Source organism: Crocodylus porosus, unplaced genomic scaffold (assembly GCF_001723895.1).
Source record: "Crocodylus porosus isolate Cpor-Errol unplaced genomic scaffold, CroPor_comp1, whole genome shotgun sequence".
In the NCBI taxonomy this organism is placed as follows: domain Eukaryota; kingdom Metazoa; phylum Chordata; order Crocodylia; family Crocodylidae; genus Crocodylus; species Crocodylus porosus.
In genome coordinates this window covers 26,391,630-26,404,837 of record NW_017728915.1, presented here as the reverse complement: position 1 = coordinate 26,404,837, position 13,208 = coordinate 26,391,630, and the positions used below count along the sequence as shown (strand labels likewise).

The 13,208-nt window shown below is 49.0% G+C and overlaps 1 protein-coding gene across 1 annotated transcript; it reads left to right on the top strand.

The window, feature by feature from the left end:
- Window positions 1–5,403: 5,403 nt before the first annotated feature.
- On the top strand, window positions 5,404–12,773 carry LOC109310629. Its single transcript, XM_019535898.1, has 2 exons — window positions 5,404–5,794; window positions 10,489–12,773. Exons 1-2 carry the CDS (start codon window positions 5,474–5,476, stop codon window positions 11,959–11,961), a joined length of 1,794 nt encoding a protein of 597 aa, XP_019391443.1. The 5' UTR covers window positions 5,404–5,473; the 3' UTR covers window positions 11,962–12,773.
- Window positions 12,774–13,208: the final 435 nt, after the last annotated feature.

Genomic DNA, 13,208 nt, shown 5'->3' with positions numbered 1-13,208 from the left:
AGGCGCGACTTCACGGTCAGGGCGGCTAGGATCTGGAACCAACTTCCAAGTGAAGTGGTGCTGGCTTCTACCCTGGGGGTCTTGAAGACAAGGCTAGACAATCACCTTGCTGGGGTTGTTTGACCCCAGTACTCTTTCCTGCCATGGCAGGGGGTCAGACTTGATGATCTGCTCAGGTCCTTTCCGACCCTACTAACTATGAAACTAGGAGGGCCTGACTCCTACATGCCCTGGTCCCCAGAGCTAAGCCCTTTCACCTACAGGAGTGGCTAGTAGGTCTTGCTGCTGTGCCTGTTAGCTTGGGGTCAATGAAACAGCTTCTTCCAGGACCTGATCTCAGTCTAGCTGGTTTTTGTTAGAGCCTTTCCACAGACAGAACTGGACACAGCCCAAAGCGCACATCTGGTCCTGTAAGAAATGAAAATGTGGATCCTGTGTTATGCACATTATACAAACCCCCTCCCGACACACCTCTTGCCGTCTAACCTAACAGATGTTGTGAGCAGCTGTGCACTTGGGGAAGTCTGTTCTTTTGCCCTGAGCAGAACGGTAGCCAAGGGCCCTGATTCATGACCAGCGACAGGACTAGCAGCACCTCTTCTCTTCCCTCAACTTTCCCATAAGGCACAAAGTCTCTGCCCCTGAAGAGCTAACCGTTTCCTAAGAAGAGGAGGGGAGGACACAATGCAGACAAAGTGATGGAACGTGGCTCTTTGGCGTTTGAAGGCATTTTGGAGCATTAGCTAGTTTTCCAATACATCTTATAGTAGTCTTACTGCTGTATAATAGTCAGCTTCTTCAGCCCAGCCCCAACTTCAGACAGGTACACTTCTAAGTAAGTGTCTCCACCTCACTGGAGAGAGACACAAGTGCCTGGAGTGATGGAAAAGCACATTACACTGAATACTGAAGCCAGACACACGTGTGTAAGGAATACCAGTGGGTGCCTGGGATGATCAAGTCAATTTGTTCATGGTGCATTTTTAGGATTTAATTCCATTGCTTTATACTAGTCTTACTACCACATAAATGGATTTCAATAGCCTCTCCCAGCATAAAATGATCCAGTGTGCATTCTTCAAAGGTAGTACAGAATCAGGCCCTCTGGCTGATGGCTCAGTTCAGCTCCAACATGGTTGGGCACAGCACCACTTACAGTCCATTGAACATTTTGCTTAAATAAGCAAGAGCTGAATGAAATCTGTTGTTGCATCTGAAATGCTGTTCTCACCCTTCAGGGGAATAATGACCAGGTTTTTGCTTTGTTGTGATGTTTGAAAAAAAAAATACAATAATCATTGTAGCAGTGACAGAAACTTTGGGGAACTGTTTCTGGAAAGTAGTTGGACTTACTGATATTTTCAGGTGGGTTCTCACTGCTGATTCAGAGCAGAAGGGCCATTTTTGCAGGTGTTACCGCCAACAAAGAATGAAGTCGTGATAGCCGCTAGGAATAAAGGCACTGGGTCAGTTTTCCTCCTAACAGGATTTTATTTTGGCAAGAGGCTAAAGCCTACTTTATTTCTGTTTCACAAAAACTAGATAAGAAATCAAGCAAAGAGCAATGCACAGGCTGAACATCATGGAAGTGAGCAGCAGCCTGTGGAAGTGCTTTTGTTTAAAAAGGGAGGCTTCTGATGGGGAACCGTCCAGTTTGGAGACCTACACAAGCCCATGGGTTGTTGGTAGTAACTGAATCCTTACCAAGTATGTCCCAGCGTATTTTACAGGGGTCTCATATGTTCCTAGAAAACAAGATTGTTAAGACTTTAGGACAATCTTACAAAGACAGGAGTAGAAATTCTTTTTTGCCAGATATTTTAGAGACTATGCTAAAAAACACTGTAGGAGAACTAGGGGTGCACCGATAGCCAATTTTTAAGGAGGCATATTGGCCGATACTGATCCAATTTCCAATGCACAGCCCTGCAGCTTGAAGAGTGGCGTCTGGCTGGTAAGTCTGTTGTGGTAGAAGGAGCGGGGGAAAGAAAGAGGTGTTGTGGGGGGCCAGATTGAGGCCCCTGCACTGAGGGAGGAGGTGGGGCTGGGGTAGGTACTGCCCAGGCGGGGCGGGGTCCAGCACAGGACAGAGCCACGGCTCATCTGGGGGCCATGGAGAGGGCATCTCCCACCACTGTGTGTACCCCAGGAGTGCACTGGGGGCATGTGCCCCCCCACCCCAGATCTGCATGAGGCAGGGCAGGCTACAGCTGCAGGCTGGGACCAGGGAGGTGCCGGGCCCTTCCTGGCGGGGGCTGGGCTGTGCTCAGGGTGGACAGTCGTGCATGTGGGCTGGCATCTGCAGATTTGGGGCTCCCCACCGTGCTGCCCTGCCCCCAGGGCCTCCATGGCCCAGCAGGCAAAACCCAGCCCAGCAGGACACAGCAGGGCAGAGAGGGTCAGTGCCACCACCGGGAGCCCTGCACTGCCATGGCGGGGTGCCCCCTGCCCACCCTGCAGCAGCGGGCAGCACAACTCTGTGTCACCACCACCATTGCTGTTGGGTGGGCAAGGGGCACCTCGCCATGGCAGCACGAGGCTCCTGGCAGCAGCACTGAGCCTCCCCATCCCATCCCTGCCGTACCAGGTCCCATCCACCAGGCTGAGGAAGTCCCCGGGAGGAGGGCAGTGGGGCAGGGAGCCCTGAGCCTCCAGTGGCCAGCCCACATCCAGCCTGCACACAAATCTGGGGCCACATTGCGTCCCATTCCTCCCCATGAGTGTGTGCAGAGGCGGGGAATTAGCCCCCCTGCCACCCCCTGGGTGAGCCACCCATGGCTTCATCTAACTCCTGGCCTGGGCCCTGTGGGTGCACATTCCCGCCCTGTACCCAGACCCCAAGCCCCACACACCACCCCAGCTCACTCACTATGGGGACCTCAATCCCTGCCCCCCGCAGCTTACCTGTGAAGAGCTGAGGGAGCTGCTCTCTAGGCTGCTTGGCTGCCATATGCATGTGTGCGTGCATGCATGCACGCACACGGCACCCCCTGCTTGATCGCTCTCTTCCCTCTCGCCCCAGCCCCTTGCAGGCCAGAACTTTGCCAGCCTGAAAAAGGAAATCCACTGTTTCCCATGTTTTTCTCCTTAAAGAGAAGAAATCTGTGTTTTTCTGCAGCAAACAGAAAACCTGTATCCCTTCTGGTCCCCTACAAGGGAAGGTGAGGGATGGGAAGTGCCCCCCCCACACACACACTGATCCTTCATTGGGATCAATAGTAACCTGCTTATGGAGCAGTGTAGCAGAGTTGCACATAGGCACACCGCTCACAGCAGTGCCATACTTGACCTTTGTATGCTGGCACAACACTAGTGGAAGAGACAAAGAAGTGTCACAACAGCCACCGCCTAACACGGGCAGGCAATTATTTTGGGTAGAAGGCCGCTTACTGAGTTTTGGCAAGCCATCGAGGGCTGCATGACAGGAAGCCCAAGACAGATAAATATTACTTTTCTAAATTTTGTAGGGGCCCTGCAAGCCAGATAGAATGGCCTGGCGGGCCACATCTGGCCTGCAGGCCGCATTTTGCCCACCCCGGCCTAACATACGGTATGTTTTTCCTACAGCAAGATCAATGATATCTATATAGCCATTACCCAGCACAACTCCAAGTAAATAATTTCTGATGACATCTCACCTCTGGGACCTTCAGGAAGCACGTGTTCATGAAAAGGCCCCCAACATAGGAAATCAGGGGCAAAGACATTGCTGCAATGGGACATAGACATCTTTGTGCACACCGGAAGCAACAAAGGATTGTGTTTTTGAGCCTAGGATTTGCACAAGAATCCAATCAAGGGAGACAGCATTTGCAGAGACAAAACAGTCCTTTGGAAACAGTATCTTTGCAGAAACCAGAATCACCTCTAGTAGGAAATAGGCCCACTAAGGGGCCCCCAAACCTGGTTATCAGTGAATGCAATTCCCAGGATATCAGTGGAGTAGTGCCCAATTGCACTAGTTCAATATTTGGCCCACAAAGTCCTGCTAGACCCCAAGGCGGCAAACAGACAGTAGTAGTTGGGGAACCAAATTGGGGCAGATCCCAATTCCAGCTGCAAGCATACCAGAATTGGGGGAGCTGTTTTATCCTATGCTGACTCCAGGTGTTGGCTTGAACATCACCCAAAAGCCAGATCAGGCATCTTCCCACAAAGGGGGTAGCAGGAAAGAGACCCCTAATTCAACCACTGCCTGCACTCTCATCCTGGGGATAGAGAGGCAGAGTAAAACAAACTGAGCATCCAAAGAAACAACAGAAGGAAGATGCTGCAGTAGCCATTTCCTTATTTCAGGCAATAGCAAAACCCAGTTTTTAAAATGTTTCATAAGCTAGTGCAGAGCTTCTGCCCTGCTGCCAAAGCCCAGAGAACCTGTGAGAACGGAGATCCAGCCCGGCACGAAGCTCACGTGGTCTCGCTCAAACATGTTCATTGTCGGGGGCAGGCCCGGGGGTCCCAGCGTGGGGCCCTGCACCTGGACGATTAGCAATGCCGAGCGAGGGTCATGGCACGGGCTCCAAGGACGGGCAGGTCAGAACAGCAGGGTACTCTGGTCTCATGGTCAGAGTAAAAGTGAAAAGTGAAGCAAGATCTCTAATGCAGCAGATTCTGCTGCAACCTTCCTTTCCTTTCCCTTCTGGTGTCCTCGTGACAAGGTATTTAGCACAATTCACAGATTTCGTCGGACTCTGACAGGCCGCACCATAAAAGATGGGAAGGAAAGCGAACAGGGGCAAGCAGAGCTCCCTCTCTACCCTCCCTGTGCAGCCCTCCGGGTTTCCTGCACTGCTCAAGCATTGTTCAGGCCACGTGGCTGTGGTCTCTGCTCTGCTTCAAATAAAAGTCAGCCAGGTTTCTGCCTTTGCACAGACTACAGGACCCCTCTATTCGTAGCTGCATTAAACATGGGGCTGAGCCCAAGCCTGGCACCGAAAACGCAGTGGATTTCAGCGAGTCTATGGCATGAACACAGCGAGTAGGTTTTGAACAAGTCGTGTTATCTCTTCCCAATTTAAAAAGGGTTCCCCAACCCCAGCCTCTAGCAGACCCTCTCCCATGAGGTTACAGGCCATTAGACTCGTTTTCCATGCAGTAGGAACTGTCCTATTACTTTTTTTTTCAGGCATAACTATGGCTTTCAGCATAGGGCAGCAATAATCCCAAGTGCTGCCCTGGCACTGCCCCAGCTGCAGCGCTCGGAGCAGGGCGTGTGATCACGAATGGGAGAGAGCCTGAAAGCAGGTTTCGCTTTTGCTTTGAGGCCGGCGACTTGGACTTCCTGGTTGCACAAGAGTCCGTGCAACTTGATCCCTGATTGACACAGAGGGCGACCACTGCCTTCCCTGCAGGGTCTGCAGCAGGCCAATGACAGGTCAGAGACGAGCCTGAGACACTTCCTCGTTTCGAAATAATCCATCCCAGGGCTTGACATTGAAGGAGCAGGACTAGGCAGGGAGAGGCTCCTAAAACCATGAAGGAGCTGAAAGGGCCAGCACCAGCCAGGCAGGACCTTCTGATGGACTATCTCACATACTATGGCACCAAGTGGCTGGAAGGAAAGCTTGTGGCTTGCAACGAGACAACGATCAAAACAAAAGCCAGACACTTCCTAGAGGGTGGCGAGTCTTTTAGCAGGTTTAACTTCTACGGCATCGCAGAGAATTGCTTCAAGATGAAAAAGGAGCAGGGAGGCAACACTCTCAGAGGCCTGATCAAAGCTTTCGAGTTCCTGGAGCTGCTCTGCGTCAACCTGTTCCTCTTCCCTTGGAGAAAAGAAATCAAGTCACTGAAGGTAGGCTACTGGGTGACACCAGGGCTGTAGCATTGAATTAAGCAAGCCGGGGTGGGAGGGGGGAATGAATTGTTAGGATAATGCTTCATTTGAAGTGCTGCAGCCTAATGATTTTGAGCCAGAGCCAAATTCTGAAGTCCAGTGGGAATATTCCCCTCCATTTCAACGGGCAGACAAATGTGGGATCTGCAAAAGCACCAAACTCCCAAAGGCACCAATACAACACCTGGCTCACAGAAGAGCCCTAGCTGCACTTTTAGACACCTCGCACCTTTGCAAATCTGGCCTGTGAGACTTTAAATGAGACTTGAACAAAGCATCCAAGTCACTTTTGAACATGGAGCTTGTGCTCCTAATTCACTTGGATGTGTCTGGAAAATTTAATTTAGGTTGACTGGTTAGCGATAAGGGGCGAGCACATTTTATGCTGTTCATGAACTAATAAGGGAGGGCAAGCAAAAGCTACAGCCAGTCCAATTAGTTTGATCATAGTGAATGGACTGTTGGTTCCTTTCAGATGCTATAGCCACACTGCAGCATTGCTCCACAGCAAAAACAACCTCCCAGCTCTCCTTGATTTGTTTTAATGCATACTAAGTTCTCAAGGGATCAGGTAATTTTATAAAGTCATCAATTTAAAAGTATGTGGTCCTGAAGCTGCCATATGACTTTGCATTGCCCAAGCTGTGAAATGCTGCTTCATTTTGGAAGTCTGTGCAAAATACAAGTAAAGGCAAAACAAGAACAGCGCTTCGTATTACCATGGCATCCTTCGTCTAGAAGTAAGAAAGCATCAAGCCAGACACACATTCATATCACGTGAGCCAAGGGGATAGGCAGTACACACCAGCCTAGCATGCTTCAGAGGTAGGATCAAGAAGGAAACTATTGTGATTGTCTAGTCTGTCTCCCCTATGCAGGAGTGCCTGAGTTAGGTCCCACTGAGGGTAGGACATGTCCTTAAAAAACAAAAAACAACTCATCCAGTCAGGATTTTAAATTTCCCAGCGATGGAGAATTCATGGCAATGCTTGTCCAGTTAATTACTCTTGCTTATAAAAACTTGTGCCTGCTTCAGAGCTGATTCCTGCCTTTGCTTCCACTGCATAATTAGCAGCAAGCTCAGATTTTAGGAGCCCAGCTTCAGTAACATGCCATATGCTGCTGAAGCAACTCGTGCTGCAACCTGCCGCACCAGTATAATCCTTCAGCCTGGGGTGCCTGCACCCAGAGGAGCCAAGTTCAGGTTCAGCTTCCCCCATGCAGAGCTGGAAACTAAATCCATTGCCTGGCTGATCTTGAGGATCCCTAGTAATGAGTCCAGGGGTTTAAAATTACAGAGACCTTTACCAGGGGAGAGTGGAAACTTGAAGTATGCTTGGCCGAGCCAGCAATCAGCAAATCAGGTTGGACTCCCACCTCCCTAGGGAAGATAGAGGCTCCCGCTGGAGCTCCCCAGCGAGGCTGCTGCTCTCTGCCTTTTCTGTGCAAGGATTGAGAAGAATTGGTACTCGCTCAGCTCATCCATCATAGCTGCCCTATCTCTAGTCTTCAGAAAAGACTGCCCCTGTCTAAACCTCAGACCTGGTGCTCTGGCAGCCTCACCAGCACTGGGGGGGACCCTTGCCACAGCGCGCAGCCATGCTGTCACAATTACAAGGAGAAGGGTTCTGGATTGCTTTGACCTGGTGCTGGTAGCACTCACTTCTACTCCATGCCCCCTTACAGGGGGAAGAAAAGAGCAGACGGGGGAAGCACAGCAAGGCCTGTGAACCAGCTCCCCTTACTGAGATGGGGGGAAATCATCTCTGTTTATGCAACACAGGAGTTTCAGGAGTCCATCCAGGCTGCTGTGGTACACGACATAAAAATACTTGGGATTAAAGAGCCCCTTCAGGCCCTGGATTCTGAATTCATTACATTGATCATTTCAGGCAAAAGATACCCTGTTGCTCATACAGCCATATTGTTCTCCAGGCATATATATAAATTTAAAAATGTCAAAGGCAGGAGGATAAGGGAGGGCTGAGCACTGCCAAAGAGAAAGGTAACTGCCAGCCTGAAGGAAATAGGGCATTAGTAAGGAAGAGACTTGCAGGCATACAGAGCCTAAAGAACTGAGAGAAGTGATACAGCAAGTACAAAGGGCATCCAGTGCAGGGAGAGTGCTCCTGGAAACAGGAGTTTGCTTTGCTTGTTACGGTCCAAAATTTCCCTAAAAATTTAACATACTTGAGACAGATCAGCCAGTGTTGAGCAAAGCCATTAGTCTCCTGATCCTAATCCTCAATATAGCAGAGGTCTCCACAGAGCTGTGAAAGAAGCCTAGCATTATAACAAAGGGTACTTCAAAAATAGTGAAAAGCATATCCCTTCAAACAATACCACAAAATGTCCCCAACAACTGTATTTACTAGTGATTGGCTCAAGCTTGTGAGTCCCCCCCAGCTGCTGGTGTCCCCTGGAGTCTGCCCCCCACCTCCATTCTCTCGCCTGCCCCACCTTTGGTGTTACTATTGTAATACTGAGGCCACAGTCCCTGGAAGCCCTAGTGCTGTGCCCCAGTGCTGCTCCCTTTTCGCTCCATCCTTGAGCATCTTTGCTCAAACTCAGTCCTGGGGGTCCCTATGCTTCGTTTGAGGGTGCTTCCCCTTCCCCTTTAAGGCAGCCTCCTGCCAGGCCTCAAAGCACTTGTTGGGGCTTCAGCCATCCCAGCCTTGGTCCCTTTTCCTCTCAGCCCAGGTCCACTGCCTCAGACCTCAGCGCTCAGGTTTTGGCCCTTTGCAACTGTGCCCAGAGCTGGTCTTGTTCTGCAGAGTCCACCTGATGCCCTGTCCTGTGGCCTGTAAACCTCCTCCATAGCCACTAACCAAACCTCTGGTCAAACCTGAACACAAAACCCCAACCCAAACAGTTCCAACTCAAATTTATACCCTTCTGGCTCTGTTTCCGCAAGCCCTCCTACCTAGACAGGTTCATTTCTCCCCGTAGCCTACCAGGTATCTCGCCTGGGCTGGCCTGACTCCAAACTGCAGCCAGGATCACTCAGAGACCTTTGCCCTATGGCAGCCAGGTTCCCCTCCACATCCACCCCTTGTATGCCCCCTTCCCTGCTCCCAGGGTGCAGGTGCTGCAGTTGTCTCATCAGCTGCCTGGCCCTCTGGCTAGTGGACAGCTCACACCTGCTGCACTTGCCATCAGGCTCCTTCTACCTGCCCCAGCTATGCCCCCCCCTTCCTAGTAACAAGGTAGGGGCTCCCCATTACAGCAACTGGTATTACTGCAGTACATGGCAGCCCTGTTCACAGGCCAGAAGCTTGTTGCATTAAGTGCTATAGAAGGACAGAACAAGAAATCATCCCCTATCCCAAAGACGGGGAACAACAGCTGGACAGCAGCTCGTAAAAGCAACTGTCAACAGCATTTACATTTAAAGCCTTAGACCAGGGGTTCCCAATCCCCTGACTGTGAAGGGTTTGCTGCCAGTCTGCAGGAGGGTTGGCTGCCGGGCCAGAAGTCCAGAAGTGACTGGCATACTGTGGGCCAGCAGCCAACCCTTTTATATCTGGAGTATAAAAAAGGGTTGGCTGCTGGCCCACAGTTTGCCAGTCACTGCTGGTCTGCAGTTTGCCAGTCCACAGTCACGTCCAGTCTGCGGTTTGCCAGTCTGCAGCATAAAAAGCGTGGGACCCCCTGCCTTAGACCAATAATTTTTCAAGTGACAAGTAATTCTGGGAGTTGCCATTTTAAAGGAGCCCAGCTTGGTCCTATCAGAAAGGGGTCTAAAAAAAAAAAAAAGACCCCTTAGTCAGACCCCCAGATGCTGAAGCCAAATCATTTGAGTCTTAAGTCAACTGCTTTCCTATTCTGCCTTGACTAGTAGTCATCTTGTTACTGAAAAGCTAACCCTTAAAAAGTTCAGGTTAACATATTCCTTAACATGCTAGGGATCCAAGCTAAGAAGCTCCTTTCCCTCGCAAGATTAGAAGCATATTGCCTCGCAAAGCTCAAAGAACTGAACATTATTTCCTGGGCCGCAGCATAACAAGGACATCATTTTCTGTGACTCGCGCTGCTGTGCATGCAGCCCACACACAGAACGTGCGTTAGCACCCTGGAGGAGAGCGTTCACTGCGCTGATGTAAGGAAATCCTTTCAGAGAGATGGCAACTTCATTCCAAGGAAGAGAAGGGCAGCAGGAGGAAGATACACTGAACTGTTAAGCAAGAAAGTGATGTAATGCTATCGCAGATTAAACAGTATGAATAACAGGCTGAGTCAGTCTGGTCTATTCCCTCAGGAAAAGCCCAGACTTCAGCAATTTATTTCAAGATTTTTTTTTTTTTTCAAATTTAAATATCCTTTTTTTAAGAGAGTACAGGAAGAGAAAACTAGTCTAAGCTGAGCAAAAAGATTTCCCTCTACCACTTCCCAGTTAGCGAGGCAATAGGCTAGGGCCTTGGCTGCTTTAAGGAGCGCCCTTGAAATCATTTGCTTGAGCAGCAATTCCCTGGAGGTTGCCAGTGTTGTTTGTAGGACATGCCTCAACTCAAAATTCAAGACTTGGCAATGCAAATGTGGGGAAATAGTGTTTAAAAACTTTAAAGTAAAGTAATTTGGAAGTGGCTGAAAGGGACCTTCCCCTTTATGAGTCACCACACAGTCCAGCTGTTTTTCACCATTTGTTTTTCCAGACATTCACAGGTAATTTTGTCTACTGCATTCAATCTGTGCTCCCAGAGGATGTTGTGAAAATGATGCTGGAGAAAATTGGCTACGTCGCAACAACAGCAACAGAGTTTTCGCTTGCGGGAAAGATAAATGAGGAAGAGACAAAGCAGACTGCATTTGAAATATTCCTTGCAAGACTTGAGTGTGAAATGATCCTCGAAATGACAAACAAAGAAAAACACAGCGATCTTGGGGACATCTTACAGAAGAGGGCACAGATGCATTGGTGTCAGGAAGATAATGAGGACAGAGCGAGTCAATCCCCTGAGAGCGAGAACTCTGAAAACCAAAGAAAAGAAGAAAATAGCAAGACACCTTCATGCCTTGCCACTCAGGAGAAGTCTTCAACAAACAAGGAGCTATCCTTTGAAACTGCTGGAAATAGTAAGAACAAAGAGGAATTCAATTGGTTAGCATCCCCTCCACCCACCTGCACACTTCAGGGATGCCAAAGGCAAGGCAAGGGCTCCGTGCGCTCTCATCGAGAGCATTCAGACAGCGACGACTTCTTGAAGCAATACAGTGACATCGTCATAAGACACAAGCCTATTTTCAATGAGAAACTTCCTCTGACAGCTTTTGAAAAGCCACGAGACAGTCAGAGCGAAGAACACGTTTTGGCGATCACAGCACAGTCGACAACAGGCAAAGCCAGTCCCTCTCCTCTCTCACCAGGAGCAAGCGAACCACAGCCCTTTGCAATATTTCATGACACTCATATTTGTAAGGTCCAAGAGATCCCAGAAGAAGCAACTGAAGCAGAAATTAAGGATGCCATGGGCTGCATGCACCCGGATCCTGCAGATCAACCCAAGGAGCTCAAGTCCCTGGTATACAGCAATTCTCTTGGTACGGAACACAGTTTATCCAGGGAGGAGACAGCTGTCTGCGAAGTGCCTGCATCCTTTAGCAAACAAAAGATCAAGGAAGCCAGAGAGGAAGGGTTGATGTATCCCACGGAGGAAACGGCACAACCAGAGTCTATAACATACACAAGTAAAAATGATAAGGACATAAGAGAATGCAGTAGTACCAAAATGAAATGCACATATGCAGCAAATGCCCAGACTGCCCTGGTTGGCCAGTCCTCATCGAAACAACTTTGTCATACACCTGCGGCCACTGAGTATGCCTTCATTTGCTCTGAGAACAAGAGACTCTTAAGGGATGCACCCGGTACACATTCAGCTTCAGAGGGCGTCAGACACATTAGAGAACCGCCACACCACACTTACATCCCGCCTCAGAGTATCGATGGTCGACTTCCAGGAAGTAGCAACCCCACTGCGCATGGCCGAAGGAACCTCTTAGCACCTGAAGGAGGCTCTCTTGAATCCTTTTCATGCGACACTGTAGTGAACTGTGAGAACTGCACTGCAAAAATGAATGAAACCATCCCTGAGGACTATGTGATTATCAGCAGCGATGACCAATAAGGCCTACGATGCACACAAGTCTACCAGTGCTCTTCTCTCTTGCTCTACAACGTACCTGTCTTTCCAGTTCCCGTCTTGCTTCTCTTTGAGCAAATACAGTTAAGTCTGTTATATCAATAGTGTGTGCCTTATAATAGTGAAGAAAGGACCATTAAGCATTGGCTTTCACACACACCTCCATCGTGGCAACACGAACTTAGGGGCCAAGTCCTGAACCGTCTTTAAATTCCGTGGATATAAAGCATGCCTTTATTCACAAACATATTTGAAGTAAGGTCAGAAGTTAAGCATCCTCTGGAGATGCTGCACCTGGCTTATGACAGTATTTTTTTTTAAATGTGCACACTGCCACTTTGTACCTCTTTGAAACAAAAAAAGTGTCCTTGCAGCAATGCAGTAGATTTACATCAGCAAATAAAATAGGGTCCAAAAGAGGTATGGAATGACAGAAGCAAAGCTTTGACGAGGAAATTTCTTGCCTATAGCTTCCGCTGTGTCCTGGCACTCATGGCTGAAGTTTTTTCAGTTGTTCATTACATTCCTGAGATGTTTTCCTTTCAGCTAATATTTCTCTGCCTATTCTCACCTGAAAGACTAACTTTAGGAAGTTTGCATAGATTAAAACTCAAAAACAAAAACCCCAGAAAAACAAAACCCGGAAACCACTACTGGTAGAACAAAAACTCTTAAGACTTTTTCAGATGTATTTTTGCATTAGGAGAATCTTTGTGGTCTTCTCTGTATACTTGCTGTTGTAGAATTACAATAGTTGCCTTTGGTAGCATCTTAAAAAAATAAAACGATCAAAAACAGTTGGGTGTCTCTGGACCAATTCTGAAATTTGATTCCCTTACTTAGAACTTTGTCTTCCCAGGATCCCACTGAAATCAGGGGGGCTTTGCCCAGGGCAAGGGATCCAATGGCTGGATTGGGACTTTACCAAGATTTTGTCAGCTGCAGTCCACCTGAGCCCAGGAGGACCACAACCAACAGCACATAAGGGAGCATCACAGCTAGCATTCATCTCAAGCCACCTCTATCCCCAGCCCAAACCACCAGAAACAGCTGATGATGGCCTTCAGCATGAATGTGGGGTGAGGCTCAAAGCTGTACTACCAAAGCTATAATTCACAGATTCATAGATGTAGGGCTGGAAGAGACCTCAGTATTCTCTCCTGCCCAGAGCATATGACCCCAGCTAGGTAATCATCTAGCCTCCTCTTAAAGATCCCCAAGGCAGGAGCCAG